At 37.8% G+C, this 19,187-nt stretch overlaps 1 protein-coding gene and 1 long non-coding RNA gene across 8 annotated transcripts in view; one reads left to right on the plus strand and one right to left on the minus strand.

The window, feature by feature from the left end:
* The window catches only part of LOC122822964 (urotensin-2 receptor), a 73,194-nt gene extending 58,762 nt beyond the window's left edge, over positions 1-14,432 (plus strand). For all 5 annotated transcript variants that reach the window (XM_044102115.1, XM_044102116.1, XM_044102114.1 and 2 more), the window contains one exon: positions 13,214-14,432. Coding sequence is in view for 1 of the 5 variants with exons in the window: in XM_044102119.1 (XP_043958054.1) it covers positions 13,214-13,218 (5 nt within the window). In the remaining 4 variants the exon portion in view is untranslated. The remainder of the gene's footprint in view (positions 1-13,213) is intronic.
* LOC122822965 overlaps positions 1-19,187 on the minus strand; it is a 77,040-nt gene that overhangs the window by 31,390 nt on the left and 26,463 nt on the right. Inside the window, exons 5-6 of one of the 3 annotated variants that reach the window (XR_006369254.1) lie at positions 18,162-19,184; positions 18,006-18,071 (exon numbers count right to left, since the gene is read on the minus strand). The exons of 1 other annotated variant lie outside the window; for it this stretch is intronic. This is a non-coding gene — a long non-coding RNA (uncharacterized LOC122822965). Of the gene's footprint in view, positions 1-18,005; positions 19,185-19,187 lie in introns of those variants that run through there. One more of the 3 variants, XR_006369252.1, reaches the window with a different exon arrangement.

A 19,187-nucleotide genomic window follows, 5' to 3' on the forward strand; every position in this document is an offset into this window, starting at 1 on the left:
AGCAAGAAAAGAAAACACACTTATATAATACACCCTGGAACTTAAATACCCTAATAAGAATCATTGTGAACGTTTAGACTGCTGTGAAAAATGTATCTGTTACATTCAGAATCTGAGAGAGGTCGACCAAACCAGTAAGGAAGTACAGTAACTTTCGCCACTAGTGGAACAAGTCAGAGTCGGCCGGGGGGGCAGAGCTAATGACCAGGCCCTTTATACCCAAATAATAAAGCTCATGATAATTTAACTTTACAACATAGACATGCCACAACATGTCCGCAATAGCGGATCTTACAAGTTTCACCATCACAGAGAGCGACTACGTCATTCTGAAATCCATCTGACCTGAAGTACAACAAACCAAGAGAACAACAGAAACATCAGGCTACTGGTCACTAATGATGAATCAACACAAATTCAAATCAGTTCAGAACCACGGATGGGTTCGGATCATTTTGACACTTTATCAATTTCAACTCAGAGCCTGGAGCAGCTAGCAACTGCTGGAGCAACGTTTATTGTTGCAGAGGCATGTGTCGCAGCACCTCGTGCACCTCTGGATATCTGTAACTGGGCGCGGATCGCACGCGCCACCGTTCACACAAACTGGACGATCTGGGAGATGCTCTTCCAGGCGGCTCCCAGGTAAACATTAATTATAAAGGTCTTGGCTCAAAACCGTGCTCAACCCAAAATGTTGAAAGCGACTGTAACTCAGCCTTCAGTCCCTGACATCAGTGCTGTACCACCGACAGAGAGAAAAGGGGTGTAAGCTAGGCGGCTGGGCTGATACAATTTACAATCAGTCTTCAGTTAACTCACACATTGTGAATAATGTCAGAGTTGCTCCGGCTCCTTTGCTGGGCTGGAAGTTTTGCCGGGTCTGAATCGCTGCTAACAAAAAAGACCAGGAACAAAATATGCGTCCAGTTTTTGGCTTTTCCTTGGTCTCTTTTCTCCATCCTTTTCACTTTGCATGGAGCTCCACTCATGTTAACTTAGTCCGTAAAAATGCTCTAGCTAGTTTGCCATCTGTTGCCAAGGGACTGATGATGATGTTGGTAGACAGCTGGTGACAGGCTTTACCCAGAGTACCCTTGGAGACAATATGGACGATCCACTTGTAGTTTTATGTGTCATAAAGTTTAAATATAAATAAAGCCATTCTTGTAGCACAACATTTTATTCAATATTTTACACCCACTGTGTCACTAAAATCAGTTGGTCATGTATAATTTTTTTTTTTAGCAACCATGAGTCAACAATGACTGGGGCGACCTACAATTTAACCTAGTGGGGCAACATTCTATATTATCCTACATACATCATACTCTCCCGCCCTCTCTAATTCTCGTCAGACGTGATTAAGACTCGGATCTCTGAAATCATATTCTGCCTCCCATCCAGGACTGTTTTACTACTGAGCTAAATTTTTTGTTTGTGTGTTCTCCCATTGAAGAGGATTTCTCCAGTAGAATCTCTGCTGGGACAATCAGCAAACAGAAGGAGAAGTTGATGTTGTTTTTACCATTGTTTTAGAATTGGGTAACAACAACTCAAACAGAGTTCAAGAAAGCAATCGTTTCTCAATAGCAGAGCATCCAGACTCCATCTGTACGAAGCAAAACACGGAACAGCGCACTGGTTTTTACAAGGCTACTGCTGACGGTAGGCAATTAAAACACGTTCAAATTCAAGAGTCTGTGGTGTGAAAACTTTGGTGCTCTAAAACCAGACATGTATGGTCGGTTGGTATATCAACAAAGAAAAACTAACATCAATTGTTTCTTAATATAATAGCTTTTAACCGTCTACTGAAGCTCCACTCAAGTCTCATCTGATGGGTTTTCTTTACATGTAGGACAAAAACTAAATTGATCTCTATGAGTTGAGCACCTCTTCCCACAATTTGCTATGTGACAAAAAGGACTCTATTAAATGGCTCTACTATATTATCTTTTTACAACTGTTTGGTGAAAGGTCAAACTTGTGAAGTACAAGACTATCCTTTGGACAGAAGCTACTATAAACATCCTTACAGCCACATCCCTGACCCAGGTCTTCGTGATGCTGTTTGTTCTCTAATGTTCCCTAACAAACATTTATAGAACAGTTGGATCTGTAGAGGTGAACACTTTTTTTGGATCTCTGAAACTTCTGAAGGCAATTGGTTAAGCAAGATTTAACTGAAGTATGTTCAAGGCTGGTTTTTATTTGAGGTGGATTTAAAAGAAGGGAGTCTGTTGTTAAAGTTCAAATAAAACACATGACAGAATGTGTACAAAGTACGAGAGGAAAAATTACTATTTTGTACTCTGGCATCTTGACATTTTTTATTTTTTTTTCTTACCACATGCAGAATATGTGCGCAGTGTTACAGTTACCTCTTGAAAAAGTGTGGAGAGCAGGAAGCTTTGTTCCTTCAGAGGAACGCTGATATCATAGCTGCAGAAACAAACGGAGATGAAAGATTATCTCTGTGAAAGTTTTGGCAGATTCATGGGAAATGACGTCTAAACGTCCTCAAGACTGATTAAAATTGCACTCAGTATCATACGGGAAGAAAGTATTCCCTTTGTGAATAAACCGCTGGGTTTTTTCAAGCAGAATGAGATTTTACTGAACACTGCTTTCACAGAGGGTTCTTTAGAGACGTTCCACTAATTAGTCTGATCTCAAAATGTGTTGCAGCATAAAACAAGCGATTGAAACGCGTGACTGATTAATCCATACAGATTAAAAGCATATTTCTGATTATGAATTTTAAAAAAAGCGTCTCCCATGTGATCTTGCTCGTGGTAACATTAATAAAATAGCATAAAACTTCAACTGACTTCCTCCTCCCCCCACAGCTAATGAGCGATAGCTCATCAATATCAGTTCAGTGGAGGAAACAGAATCAGAGATCCTCACTGAGCTGCTCGGCTACGAACATCAGAGGAACTGAGGTGCTTTACTGGAAAAATTCACCACTCTTAGGTTTTTTTTTGTTTTTTGTTTTTTTGGGGAGTGGGAGAAATGTTACAGATGGACCTGAAGATATTCAACCACATTTCTCCACATCGATGGCCAAGTGGAATAGAACTGGAGACACAAAACACACAAAAAAGATTAGAAGGAACCAATAAACCCAACGCCTGAGTTTCCAGGAATGATACTGGAGGGTAGAAGCTCAGTTGCTCAGCAGGTGTGAGGGAAAAGAAAAAAGAAAAGCTAACCTAGGCAGCTGTGTTGTGTTTTCCACTTTATCTGTCTATAAAAAGCTGCTATTTTTGATTAGATTCAGAACCTTAGAAAGCAATCAGTGATAATTGGTTGTTATTTGTTGGGCGGTATTTGTGAAGAAATAGAGCTCAAGCACAAAGATTAAACTCTGCTTCAGATTGTAGTCACGGTAACGTAACAATCCGACTATGCAAGATTATTTTGTTTGGCACTGTTACTAATTAAACCAGCTAACTTCTTAAAGTGTTAAATTTAAATGTTAAACCATTTAAAATATTTTAATAATCTATGCTGAAACCGTTAAATCAGATTTAATTGTTCTCCATAAAAAAGATAAAGAAGTAGAAATTCAATGCCTACAGTCTTTGGTAAAGACTATATTTATATTTATATGTTAAAATGTTGTTCATAATGTCTTCCAATAACATTTGGCCAAATCATATTTTTAAATTTCCTGTCATCTTTTAACATTTTTTGACAGAAAAACATGGCGGACCTCTGGGTGACACCGCTTAGCAAGTTTTCTGGGGGAAACTCTGGAAGAGAATATGAGATTCCCAGCCATTCGACTAGAATGTTTTCAACTCTTTAACTCTCCAACAGACGTTTCTACACATAAATTATTATTTCGTGACTGTTCTCCACAGATGAGTTAGCTCTCTCATCCGTTTAGTAGGAGTCCACAGCCTAGCGCTCTGCTCAGAGCTTTGAGACATTTTGGTGTTCGGCCACGGACGCGGCTGAAGCAAAAATCCCCGGCTTGCATTCGTCGCGGTTCACTGGGAAGCCTCTGCAATCTACCAGTTAGCCTTCCAGGATCCAGTCGGGAGTGATCACTGCAGGAAGGAGACCTGGCAGCAGCAACAGCAACCCCCCTCCACACACATTAACGCTCTTAGTGTGAGCACAGACGTTATGCAGTTCTGTGAAAGAGTATTTGCAAGATTTTTGCGTTTTCTTGCGCTTAATTGTTTTAGTCCAAGGAATGTTAATGTCAGACAAATGTAACTCCAGTAAAAAAACAAAAGGTTTTCAAAAGGCAATTTTTCTTACTTTTGTTTCTAGAGACGTTCAGGTTTGAATACTAAAACCTGCAGAATTCAGATAACATGAAGAATTAACACACAAAGCCCCAATCTAAAGAAATACAGGAGTAAATGAAAAGTTGAGACATTTTGTTTTAATGCCATCCAGTGTAAATGTATTATAACTCATAATATGGTAAAGCTGTCTTGTTCTTTTCATCAATATGAAGGAATTATCTACTTAAAACAAGCTCCTGTTTCTTGCTCAAAAGTTACTTGTAAGTTTGTTTTGTCTAATTTCAAGTATATTAAGATATTTGCTTTAGAAACAAGACCAAAAATTGTAACATTTTGTTTCTATGCAGTGATCTTGACCACTTGACTTTAGGGAACATATTCTGGGGGTTCGTGAGACCAAAGTGGAACTTTATGGTTGGGGTTACGTAATATTAGCAATCAATTATGGTGTCGGAAGTTGGATGATCTGGATCTGCTTTGCTGACGGTAGGCAATAAACTAAATAATAATAATAATAATTAATATTAAATTACAGTAGTTGTAAGTTAAGGAATTAAAATGTCTGCCTTCCACCAGAAGATGCTAAACCAGCATAAGCTGAAGCACTCTTGGGATATGCAGCAGGACAAATAACAAAAAACATCAGCAAGAGAATAATAGTACAGATTGTGGTGTGGCCTAGTCAAAGTTTGGACCTGAATACTATAGGGTAGCTTTCTCTTGAGCTTACAAAAGATGATCTTACTGGAAAACCCTCTGAGGACTTAAAACACTTACGGAAAGAGCAAAATATGATGGGGGGTGTGAGTAAGTTTGCCGACCTCTGTGAATGCAAAAAAAAAAAAAAAAAAGATTTAGAGGGAAAAATAATTCAGATAAAATTGGTTAACATTTGCCTGGGGCAGGAGAATTTCACTTCTACAAATGCCAGTCTTGACATTTGAAGTCTCTCACGTCCTCCAGAGTCCATTGGAGTCGAATGAGACGGTTTTAGGTTTCCATGAAAAGTTTAAACACTCGTACAGAATTTAAACTCGTGTCCATTATCAGTCGTCTCTGAGCGACGAGGCTTGAGGTTCTGCAAACAGGAGATAAGGCCCACCTTTCAAATCAAAGTAAGTTAAGCTGTTTGTTTTTGGGTTCTTTTCGTCCAAGCAGCAAAACATTTAGTCCCAAAACAAACAAACTACTCGCAAGATAAAATTTTCTCTTCATGGTAAAATTTAAACCCTGTAATTTTTATATATATATCTTTTTTTCTTCAAATTAATCTAAGACATTTTAAAGATTCAATTTTAGATACGCGACTTTTTAAGGCTGCGGGGACACCCTGGAATAAAATAAATAAAAGCATGTTGTTGCTATGGTTACCTATCAGAACTGTCACAAAGATAACAAAAAAGGTAACAGCAAAAATCCTTGTAGCTGCACAGCATCTGCCGTTGGGGGGGAATAATTATTCAAAGAAGGAATGAAAGGGAGGAATAAATGTGTGGGGGTTTTTTTTATAGAAATCTCAGAATGAACCTAACAAAGCTTCTTCAAGAAGCTTTCTTCTTGAGGGACGCAGTCTCGAATAACTGAACCATCAAACTTTTTCACATTTTCCAGTCAGCAACAGTTTGTTTTGTTAACCAAGCTAAAAAGTTGGAGACTTCCAGGAAATGGCAGTGAAAACACCTTTCAGACAGAGAGCCTGCACTTCCTCAGATTCACTTTTGTGTCTGATGAGTCTTAGTGACAATGACTTGGCAAAAGGTCAGAGAGAGAGAGTGTGTGTGTGTGTGTGTTATAGAAGCTGAGAAGCCAAAACTTAGACATGGCTAAAGGACAAAAGAATGAAAACCGTTCCAGTCCAAATCTTCAGCTGTAATGAAGACGGGGTGTGCAGACTAAGGATTATGTTTTCAAGTTCTGCCTGGGAGGATTTTATTGATTTATGATAATGTCTGGGTTTTTTGTCCTTTTTGGGGACCAATAAATGTCCTTAAAATAACTGGCGCGATGCCTGGAGTCTTTCTCCTGCTGCCTGGTGGCGGTTCAGAGCGCCGCAGGTGTATTTATACAGGTGAGCGGATAGACTGAACACTGCATTAGATGATTAACAGAAAACTTATTTCATATCATCCCGGTCTCAACAAATGGGTGGCAGAGCTCAGAGTGGCGGCTGGTAGATGTTTCTGTGTGTGACGAACAAAAGTGTCAAATCCCGTCGCTAACATGAACACAAAAGCTATAAATGTTTGAACAAGGTGAGAGTTCATCTATCAAACTGACTGAAGACAAATGAATAAACCAAAAGGCTGGAGTGTTGACATTTTTATAAGCATATTTATGATCCTCCCTCTTTATTATTAAATTGAATATAACATCAGATTTTTGTATAACTTTTCTTCAGGTTAACTTAGAAACGAGCTATTATTGTTACAGGTTAATTTTCTAAACTACAGAAGAGTTATTGATATGCAATAATAAAACTGCTATCATGTTAGATTTACCAATGTTTTATTTTATGCTTTTTTTATCCCAATTACTCAATTAATCGTAAGAATAATCAATAGATTACTCGATTACTAAAATATTTGTTTACAACAGCCTTAAAAGTTAAACTTTATTGATAAACAGAAAATCTAGCAAAAAAAGATCTACATAAAATATTTGAGATTAAATAATTTTGGCACAAGTACATTTAAGACCAGTGATTAATCTATTTAAGGCCAACTTACATGTTCTTTGAATTTAAGGCATTTAAGACTTAAATTTCAGATAAAGGAATTTGACATTTTACGACTTTAATTTGAGATAATTTAAGACTTTTTCAAGATGCGTGGACATCCTGAGTTTGCACTGTTCAAAATTTTTGGCCGATTCCTCCAATTATTGTCTTACTTTGACCTGTCGAGAGCAGTGAATTTTTTTTGCTAGTTTGCAACGGTGGCTATTAATACCGTATTGGTAGCAAAGGCATTTTCATGATACATGTGAGAAAGCACTCGCTGTAAAATGGTTTAAATGGGAACCCTTTTTAGGCAAGTGTTGCAAATGATCGGTCTGAATAGAACCAACATGGTGTGCTATAAGTGCTGGCTGATAGCTTTGCCTCCAGTGTTAAGTGCTTTGTGCCACCGTTGAGCAGTAAAGCGTGTGAAATGCATCTCCTTCATAATAGCAGAAGTGTTTTCTTGGCTGACTACACAGCTTTTAGCCCATAAACTAGGAATATTGTCAATATTGTATGTCGTTAAGTCAAACTACCTGCGTTGTGCTGTTTTCTACTGGTGATTATGTCGGGATACACAACAGGACACACAACTTCTCCAGGGTATTTTTAATTTTCAGTTTGTCCAGGGTTACGCTGTGGGCCAAATGTAAAGTTAAAGCCTAAAATGAACAACAATTAACAATGACATTTGGATTATTTAGCCTGTCATAGCAGAAAAAACTGGAGGGTAATTTATCAAACTCATATTTTCACCGTATCGATTCATCAATGCCAGAGTTTCAAACTTGCTAGCTAGGATAGCTAAATGTACCAGATAACGAGCTAAATATTTAGATAAGTTTATTTAGAGGTTTGCAAAACCCAGCTTTTATTTTGAAAGTCCTCTTGCAACTATCAAAAAGTGAATTTGTACCTTGGCTAAATGCTTATCTCTGAGCTAAATATTTACCATGGTAACTAAATATTTAGTTTGCTAGCTAAATATTAAGATTGGAGCTAAATATTTAGTTTACTAACAGTTAAATTGTTAATGTTGGACACAGACAAATGAGTTGGTATAAAAGGCAACTGTCTAACTTTTTATGCTAAATGTCGTTAGCATTTTATGCTAAAATTTGGCATAGGTGGTATTAGAAAAACAGCTGTAGATCTTAATCTTAACTCTGAAGTAGCTTCTACACTATATTTTCCTTTTTGCTACAGATGACAACATTTTTTTAAACACCTTAGATTAAAATAAAGATATTTATTTCACATTTAAGAGATACAGCTGTCCTGAGCTGCCTGTCTCTAATTCCAGACAATAATAAGTCGTTAACATTTTCACTCATCTATTCTGAAACGGATCAATTAAAGTTAATTAGAGGAGAGTAAAAGGCTGATTGGGCCGATCAGCTTTCAAAATGTTCCCTGATTGAAGTCTGGGCTTCTCCACATTCCGAAAATAATTTCAGTGCATAATTGAGGTGGAGGCGGTCCGGATTAAACGGCTCGATACGACGCTGTTTCTAGTGTAATGGAGGGATTCCTCTTAGGAGCAGCTCAACTTACAGGTAGATTCCCCATGAGCAGAAAGTCACGCAGACATCGGAGCAAATATGAGACGGCGATAACAGCTGCAGAGCGCCGGAATGGTCTTCATAATTAGTGCAGAATGCAGCAGTGATGGTTTACAGAGCTGAATGGAGAAACTGAAAGGAAGGGAAGGAGAGAAGAGACGCTGAATGAAAAGTTGTTTACTTTGATAAAGTGGTTTTCACGTGAAGTCTGCCAGCACCACAGAAAATAAGTCAAAGAAATTATTTTATGCGCGTTGGATGGTTACTTCACCACCAATAAGCCAAAAAGGTTTTTATATGATGGAAATAAGTTTAATGAAATTACAGCCAAATGAAATGGTCACAGATGGAATCAAATAATAATCACATCTGGAGTGTTTTGCAAATTTACACATTGTTTTCACGTAGTGTCTATTTGTAGCCACAAATATTAACCTGTTTTGTTGAGGTTTCGAGAAGATTTTATGAAGTCGAAATCATAACGATGATATATTATTTTCAGATTTTTATTTTTCAGTTCCAGCTGAAAGTTTTTTTTTTAAGTTTACTGTACGTCCAGAGACTGAAAGATGATCTCATTTTCCTTAACAAAGCAACTCAAACCCAGTCAGCTTGAATAAAAAAAATTATCTGTCAATATTCAAGTATTGCTGCAAATTTGGGCCTTGACTTTAACTAGGCCAGAGGTTTGCAGCCTGCAGCTCTGGAGTTGACCCGTTCACTGTTGCTATTACAAAACCAAAAAGGAAACGTTGTCCATCATGAACGCAACAAGAAATGGTCATTTTAGAAGTTCTCCCATAAATTCTTATGCAAAATCTGATTTTAATAGCAACAACAGGCTCTTAAAAGGAATTGTGCTACCAACCTTTTCCCTGTGTTGATCTATCACATAAAATCCTGTTTGATCCCTTCCTGATATCAGTTTTGCCCGAGGAGGTGTAAAAAGCAACGAGATCCAAAGAAAAAGCTGGGAATGATAAAAATGTTACTTCAGAGCAAAGAAGTAAATATTAAGGACACTAAAGAGTCACTAGGGAGGATCTGCCAAGCTGTGAGGTAAGTGTTGGTGCTAATAAAAGATCCTGGTGCTTGTTTTCTTTGATCGTACATCGTTTCACGCATCTATGGAGACGGGAAATGAGGAGTCAGATGCTCAGACAATAACCTGCAAGTGAAGGATTACAACCACTTCAATGTGCCGAGATTTGCCCAATTTGCTGAGGAAGCATATTTAAGATGTCCGAGTTTTAAAGCTGTTTGTCTCGCTGACCGAGTTCATTTTCTTAAGTAACAAGGATGGATGTAGAACAACATGGAAACGTTTTTGAAGGTGTAGCGAACTGAAGAGAGGAAGAACATATTGAGTTGCTAAAATATTCCAAAGCTGACTTTGCTTTTCTACAGGAAAGCAGCTTTAAGCCTAAAGACGGCCCCGGGTTCAATACTCAGCCTGTAATATTAAAATAAATATTCCATGTTTTGCTCCGATGGGAATCTGAAGTTTGGAGCTCAGTGTTGGCCCTAAAGTTTATGTACATATATTCTCTATTTAACTGCTACTTTTTGAGAATTTCACAGAGCGAAGGCATGCACCCCTCGTGTTTTCTTAAAATAAAGCATCTGCACACGTCTCTACGTTCCACTATATTCTTCTAAACAGATCCTTAGACAAAAACTCCTGCTACCAAATAAAACCAAGAATTTTGGTTTTGTGTAGAGGTTCGACTGAAAGCTGGAATAAAAAAAAAGAGGAAAAAAGGTTGTTGTGTAATATTTACCTAGTTCCATTTTTGTAGATTCATTTGTCTGTCAAAAGTCAATTCTTAGACAAACTGTTGACCAAAAGTCCGTCTCTCTAAGGGGACGTCACAAATCCCAGATCTTAGTTCTTTAGGAAGTTTTGTGGGTTGAGCTCAAAAAGCTGGAAATAATATGTTACTTCCAAAAGACTATATGAAAATGTACAAGCACCATTTTGAAATAATTAAATTATTCCCATTTTAAGGAGGAATGTTGTGGAATCGTTAAATACCAGAACAGAACTGCAGTTCTTCTTCTCATGAATTCAAAGCTCAGTTATTAGTTCTTTCCTGGTCTTTACAGGCTCTGCAGTGCAAATATAATACTGGCATCAATGCAATCAAATACCGTCAGTCATCCCTGGTATCTGGCAATTTTTTTAACATTAAAATTTTACCCATCAAAAAGATTACTTGAGTGTGAAAAAGGCTGAAATTAGAAAAAGCAAAAAGCTCGGAAACCTTTTGTTTCCAAGGTAACGCTCTTCTCTGCCTTGTGATTGTTTTTAAATTTGTCAGAAAAATCTTCTCCGTTCTTTTCTTCTTCGTCGTCCTTCACAGTCACTGACTGTTGAATCGTTTCCAGTTCCTCATGAATCAATGAACACCAGACTAACACCAAACATTCCCCTCATGTATATTATTAATAAGTCCTTTGAGTTGCTTCCACCACGCAGAAAGAAAGGCTTCCTTTCAGTCTTATTTTGAGTTTTGTAGTTAGAATCGTATCAGAAAGTTGTGAAAATCTGCTGGAATCCACAGAGGAAACCTGAAGATTCCTCAAACCTGATCCATACATAGATTCCCTCTCGAAATTTTATTTTGTTTTTGTATTGTAGTTTCTCAACTTTACGGTAGAAAAAATTTGATTCTTCTCAATGAATATTTATTTTGTACTTAAAAAACACACAATCACACAAATCTGTTTTTGTTTTTCTTGTGTTTCTGATTTTCATCTCAATATGTTGCTATAATATATAATAAGTATTATATTATAAAATGTATAATATAAATATTTTGTAGACGCTTATCGATGGTTTCTGTCAAAATGATTGAAAAGAAAAAAAACGAAAGGAACAAAAGGTCAGACGTTTAATGATAAGTATCGGTATTGTTATCGGTATTGGCGATAACAATACCAGGTGGTAATGGAGATATTCAATGTGGCTGGTTTCACTAGAAGAGCACAAAATACACTCAGTTTGTTTTTCTGTTGAGTTTCATGTCTGTAAAAATTCTTTTATGGAAAATTTGACAATTATCACAGTCATATTACAGATGTTTTAATTTTTTTTTTTTTTACTTGTTCATTTGAAGTGGTAGAAAGCAGAAGTCAATACTTCAAAAAGCATATTTTCCATCATCCTTGGAGACAAATTATGTTGCTTATATCTGTGAAAAATGTTCTGAAAATGTCGAATCTCCCATTGTCATCAGATAATCAAATGCATATTAAGATTCTGAAGTTAAATACCAGAACAGAACTGCAGTTCTTCTTCTCATGAATTCAAAGCTCAGTTATTAGTTCTTTCCTGGTCTTTACAGGCTCTGCAGTGCAAATTCAAGTTTCTTTGAACAAATAAGATTGGAACTTCAAATTAATACTTCCCCCTCTCATCTTTGAGGAGGAAGAGAACAAAAAGTTCTCAGGTTTAATTGTAGATGCCATCATAATGTGTCTTTGAATATTCCTTCTTCTTCTTCTTCTTCTTCTTTCAGGATTGGCACGGCTAATTTAGTCGGCATAAATTGGCTCTTTGAAATCTCGCAGCACGAAGATGACTTCTCCGAATCGTATTAAAACGAAAAATAAAAATCACCTTCTTCAATTTAATAATTTCACTATAGCTTCTGACCCGCCTTTTGGTCTCTACTTATCTTTTATAGATAAGTGTCCCAAAGTGTCCCAGAGGTGTAAAAGTCATCATCACCTAAATGTGCAGAGCTGACTATGCTACCTATGCTTTATATGAACTCTGACACGTGTCAAACTTGAGGCTTGGCCCGCTGTGGCCCCTCATGTGGCCCCCTAGATTATTTTATCAATCATATCAAAGCAGGGTTTATCCACTCACTGTCCCTCTAGATTTTCGCAGAAATTCATGCGAACTTGACAGATCCCGGCGTTTTTATTCACACTAATGCATAATTGTGAGTTTATTACAAATTTGTTTTTTTTCCCGCAAAACTGGTCAAAATCATTGGGGTTTAATGTGATGCTCACATCAACCTGAAGATGACATGACATGAAGGTGAAGTTATTTTACCATCACACATAAAGCATAAATATCTCAAAGCTTCTTTATGTTTTTCAACTGGCTCCACAAAATCAGTGATTTTTGATAACCAAAAAAATCACAAAACCAGTCATGAGCTCCTGGATTGACTGATCAGTGTGAAACAATGTTCAAAATTATTTAATATTAAGAAGTCCTTATTGAATGCAGGCCCAGCTATTTGTAAATGATTTAACATTTTAATTTTATCAATACGTTTATCGCAACCAGCCCTTTAAGGACGCTCATGATCTTGGTGTGGCCCAAAAGGAAAACTAGTTTGGGTTAGGGGAACTCTAACCCAAACCCTAACAAAAGTTGTATTTGTAAATCCATAAAATATCTCACCCTCTGTTAAAGTTGAGCGGGTGAAACATAGTCAGCTCGAGTTCTGTATGCGTATTTATTAAAAGAAATGTGATTAGCTGTGCCAGCCTCACTACGTTCCCGTGGGAACTGACAACAGCTTCCTCGCTATTTTTAACCTGCTTGCCGTTTCCAATAATAGCTGTGAAGCGCTGAGATTGTGAATGAGCTGAAAGCCTCTGTGCTAATCGCGTTGCTCTGTCTTCTGTTTCTCTGACAGAATGAAACGAAGAGAAGAGGAAACAAATGGAGGGAAAATCAAGGGAAAACAGATCAGAAACTCTTCGTTATTTGCGAGAGAAGACGACAATGACAGAAGCTGTTTGGGCGTTTTATTTTTCGCAGCGACTGAATGACAATAAACTGTTGCCGCTTTAGAGGTTTTCACGTCTACGTCGGCCTCCTCTGAAACTTCCTGGCATAAAAAGAAAAGAGAAACGTTTTAAAGACTCTCTGTTTTACTCTACCTTCATCTTGTTTTATATTATGTCAACCTGCATGCAGAATTCTTTGAAATTCTTCCTATAATCGAGTTTGGATTATTGGGTTTGAAGCACGGGTAAAGGAATCAGAATTGATTTTATTGGATATTTTTTTAATAATTTATATTTTAAGAAGAAAGAACATGTTGTGTATAAAGATGTGTGTTAGGAAGTACTTTTTGTCTTGTTGAAAATAATATAAGGATAAAAAAAAAACGGGTCGGGTTTGGTTGATTTTTCTTTTTCTTTTTTGCTGTTGGGAAAACTTGTCAAATTTCACTTTTATTAATAATAAAAAAAAATGTTTTTTACATTTTGTTAAAACCGTCCTTATGTCATGACAGTATAATCTGGGGAGGGGGGGGGGGGATCAAGCCTTTCTTCCTCCCTGTGGTCTTACTGCCATCTGCAACCAATCAGAGCCAGGAGGCGGGTCTTAGCGTAACCTGGTCACTTCGCTTGGAATCAGAAACTGAGAACACAGCTAATCCGCAGCTTCTTTTCGTCAGCATTTTCAAATCTTTATTTAAAATTTGCAAAACTGTGGATGGATGGAAACATGACTAATGAGAGTTGAGTTGCAGAACTGCCACTGACGTCAAAATCTAATCTGATCAAATACTCGCCTCAACCTACAAATTATTTTACAGCTAAAGTTCATTACCAAGAAGCAAAGATGAAAGAAGATCAACCAAACACAAATGTTCTTGATTTTTGTGCTGTAATGTATGATATATAAATAGGATGAAAAATACTCATATCTGGGAAAACTCCTGAACTTGTCTTAATGTGACAAAGCTCTCCATGAGTCTACAAAAATGTGTTTTTATTTAAATACCTTTTATTTGAGATCCATCCAAAAATCATCCAATGATGTGAATTGGTAGATTTTAATTTTGACTGGTTAAAAAAAAAAAAAAAATCCCAGCCATTTTCCAATATGTGAATGTACTGTACATTCACATATTACGCCAGAGTCTTTGGATTCAATCTCTGTAGTTTGTTTCTGTTCACTGGAAACTTCCCCAGTCGGGGAAGTTTCTTCTTTGGGCTCAGAGAAATCGATCCCTGGGACAGATTTCTCTTCATGGCTCCAGTCTTCTAAAGCTGCTTTTGTTAAAGCAGCTTTAGAAGCCAGTGTTCCAGTGTTCATCTGGACAACAGACTGGACCAAGACGAAATCAGGAGGATTGTGACAAAAAACCTGTTGCACCACATTTTGACTGTCACCACATTTGGTGAAAGTCAAAATGTGGTGCAACAGGTTTTTTTTGATGGTTGTGTGTGTGAATGGGTCCTCCTTTCTGCTGGACAATCACAGCCGGGTAAAACTTCCCATGGTCTTGCGGGCTTAATATGTTTATACCGATTGGCGTAATTTTGCCCTCCAACAGATGTCTTTCCCTGACTCCGTCTTTTTAAAGCCCCTTTTCTTCTAACAGAGTCTTTGGACTCAACCTCTGTAGTTGGTTTTAGTTCACTGGAAACTTCCCCAGCCGGGGAAGTTTCCTCCTTGGCCACAGAGGTTGAGCCTTCAGACTCTGCTGCCTTTTCAATGGAAACTTCCCCAGCTGGGGAAGTTTCCTGGTTTCCTGAGTCTTCAGACTCACCACAATGGCCTGGTGAATTACAGCAAACTGAGTTTTCCTCAGCTGAGGAAAACTCAGTTAGGGTTAGGGTTACCCTAACGCAGTTTAAGGTTTGTAAGCACGTCGACGTTCCAATCATGTAACAACAGATCTGGTTGCCATTTTGTTCCATCTCAGCGTTAAGGATGTTCACAATTTTTGGGATTAAAACAGTTCAGTCAGCAGCTTCAGTCTTCATAACACAAAAGGATGAAAGCACCGTTCGTTGCTAAGAGCCGAGCGGTTCCACCTTCACTGATTTTATTCCCAGCTCAATGAAAGGAGGGCTGAGGCATATTAACCTGATGTATCCTCTGAAGGAATCTTGTTCTTGGGTTTGAAAGAACAAGATTCTACTTTCAAAGTGGAAGAAAAGCTGCACAGATGTAATAAAGTGGATTTATTTGCACACCTACAGCCACAGAGTCGCTGGAGAAACTCTTCACTCGCTTTTATTTACATTTTTTAACAAATTGTCACCGTAACCACAAACGTAAATGCATTTTTGCAAGAATAACACAATAAACCAACACAAAGTGATGTGAAAATGTAAGGTGGAAGAGAAATGGTATGTTGTAACATTTGTTTGTTTTAGGCCCCTTCAGTCATACTTTACTGTAACTCTTAAAACTACACACTGCACCTTTTACATAAGAAGGTTTTTTTTGTTTTGTTTTTTTTTCCATATTTGCTCAAATTTTAACTTTGTTTTGCCAGTATGAGAGATAAACTGGAGGGGAAAAATCTATCTGCTTGTGCAAACTTGTCCTTCACAGAAAAGCTGAATTTATACTAAAATGAAATTACACACACGCACTTTTTATGATTGTGCATTTTCTACACGCAAACATGTCACCCTTTTCAGATTTCTGGTTGTAAAAGGGAACTTGAAAACCGTTTCCCTCCCACTTCACAAGGCCCCAGAAAATCCCTCAAAGCATCTCCAAGGTCATGGATGAAAATTGAAAAAGAAAAGAAAATGTACGTTTTCAAGCATTCTGAATTCTTTTGCAACTTTTATATAGATCCCAGATCCAGAGGAATAAAGTCAAGATTTTAATCCGCCGTGCCTGAATTTCACTCGCTTCCTTCCGCCTGCATTGTCACAGAGAAAATGTGCTGCTTCTTGCATTGTGCAAATTTCACATTACCATTTAAGCATGCCCTGCACATTTTGTTTTCCTTTTTTTAACAAACAAGTAAATTTGGATTAAAGAAACTGTTGGTCTGCAGGATTTAATTGCCAATCGGAGCTCAATCAGCACAGAAGTCGCTACCAGAAGCGCATCCTGCCTGTGTTTGAATTGATTCAGCTCCGATCGGAGCAACTTTGGCGCCTACTTTAAATAATATATGAACGAGTTATGAATAATGGATGATTTTTGCCCCTCAGCCAGTGGAAACAGAAGCACAGCGGCTTCTGTGTGAAGGAATTTTTGGTTAATTAGGAAAAGTAAACATCATTATTTTGTGTCAGCTGATATATGGTTTTTCGTTCTTCCCCTCGTGCCCGTGTTGCAGTTTCAGTTAACATTTATAAGACTAAATAGTGCCAGTTAATCTGCTAATCCACTGAATTTCCGTTTATTTATCAAATCCAAGAGTTTATTTTCTTGCAGGGCAATGTTGAGTAGCGCTGTTTTAAAGTCAGCTTTACATGGAGCTGCATTATCTACTTTTAATTTAGCACAAAATTGTTAGCTAAGAAACAAAATAAGATTATTCTGAAAATACTTAATAAAGTTTCTGAAAACCATAAAAACCATCTGCGAGACACAACATGACGTTAAAAATAAATGATCAAAATTATCTTAAAAATAAGAGAATCCCAGCCTAATTAGTTGTTTTTTTTTCTTTAAGTTATTTTAATTTGGTATTTTAATTTTGGGTTATAACTCAACTTTGCTCCAACGGTCAGCTGAAAGCCACATAGATTTTTAAATGATACCTTGTGAGCAAATTTTTGAGACATATAATAATTATCTTGCTGAAGCTAACAGGAGTTAGCATTGGCATTAGCAAGGTAACTACTGTATATCTCCAAAATGTGCAAATCCAAATGCTGCTGCAGCATTTCCACTGACTGAAATGAGTCAGATGTTGAAATAAACCCTTTAGCTGCTAAAGGTGGCCATGTTGGATTTATTAACTTATAATAACTTTGTGTTATATTATTACTACTGTCATTATCAATAGTAATAATAATCAATATAATTAATACTAATCATTTATTATACTGGTAATTATTATTGTTCTTAACAATAATTATTATGGTTTATTAGAATCATTTTAGTGTAGTACTTAGAAATATAATAATTACTATATTACTAAGTATCATATTAATTATATTTTATCTAATTAATTGTACATTGATTAACATACTAACATATCCTTATTCATATTAATATTGCTATTATTACTACTACTAATAGTAATTATTAGTATAAACAAGTAAAAAAAATTCCATCATCTATTTATTATCTAGTGTGCAAAAAATCTTTTTGTGCTGTGGGAGGAAGCCGGAGCACCCGGAGAGAACCCATTAATGCACATGGAGAACATGGAGAACATGCAAACCCCATGAAAAAGAACCAGGCCGGGATTCAAACCCAAGACCTTATTTGCTGCAAGGCAACAGAGAAATCACAAAGCAGAGGTTGAGTTTACAGAGAACAAAGGAGATGATTACTGATTTCAGGAGGAACAAGATTTAATCAAACCAGATTTCCATCAAATCTTCCAAGGTCCAAAGAGCCATATTGGTCCAGTCTGTTGTCCAGATGAACACTGAAGTGTTCATATTGTTCAAAAACCATCACTTCTGCTCCCATCTAAAAACTCAACCTCTACTTTTTGTAATGGTGCACTAGAGGGACCCAGAAATTCAGCCACGACACAGGAGTGAGCAGTAAATCTGATATTTATTAAAAGGCAGCTTAAACCGGGCACAGGATCGTCAGCTGCAGCACTGCGAAGGGGGGGCGAAAAGGAGAGGTTGATGACCGGAGAAATAGCAACAAAGGGGTCTGTTAGCGTATGTGTAGAGGGAAACACTAACCTGGCGTTCTGTAAAAGTGGGGATCGGCTGAGGAACAAGGAGTGGAGCAGATGCTGCGCTGACGCAGAGCTCGGGACGAAGTGCCTGGGGAGGGAAGCGCTGATGCAGGGCAGCGTGCCAACTTGTGGGGGAAGCAGACGAACCAAATCCAGATCCTGAATCCTAGTCAGACGGGCGGAGGTCATACACGATCGGGGCAGAGAGCAGAATCCGTGGGAGTGGGCGAGAGCGGAGTTACAGCCACAGGCGTAACTCCGCTCCCAGCCGGGGAAGTTTCTCCTTTGGGCTCAGAGAAATTGATCCCTGGGACAGATTTCTCTTCATGGCTCCATTCTTCTAAAGCTGCTTTTGTTAAAGTAGAGGTTGAGTTTTTAGGTGGGAGAAGAAGTGATGGTTGCTGAACAATATGAACACCTCAGTGTTCATCTGGACAACAGACTGGACCAAGACGAAATCAGGAGGATCGTGACAAATGTAATGTGGTGAAAGTCTAAATGTGGTGCAACAAAACTTTTTAGATATTCGTCTGTGTGAATGTTTCCTCCTTTCTGCTGGACATTTTTTCTCTGCGTTACAAAGTTCACAGCCAGGTAAAACTTCCCAAGGTCTTGTGGGCTTGATATGTTTGTAACGACTGGCGTAATTATGCCCTCCAACAGATGTCTTTCTATGGCTCTGTTCTTTTAAAGCCGCTTTTGTTCGATCAGTCTTTGGACTCAACCTCTGTAGTTTGTTTCAGTTCACTGGAAACTTCCCCAGGCGGGGAAGTTTCTTCCTTGGGCACAGAGGTTGAGCCTTTAGACTCTGCTGCCTTTTCAAACGTTCTCCTTCGTGAACGTTTGATAAATTTTTTCCCTAAACGGGCAGTCTTATCTCCATTACCTTCAGACGCCTTTTTCTCTGATGGTGAGTCTTCAGACTCACCACAATGGCCTGGTGAGTGACAGCAAACCGAGTTTTCCTCAGCTGAGGAAAAGAAACTCAGTTTGCTGTGAAATTTGTCCATCCAGCGAAGTATTCTTTCTG

Source organism: Gambusia affinis, linkage group LG20 (assembly GCF_019740435.1).
Source record: "Gambusia affinis linkage group LG20, SWU_Gaff_1.0, whole genome shotgun sequence".
Taxonomy (NCBI): Eukaryota; Metazoa; Chordata; class Actinopteri; order Cyprinodontiformes; family Poeciliidae; genus Gambusia; species Gambusia affinis.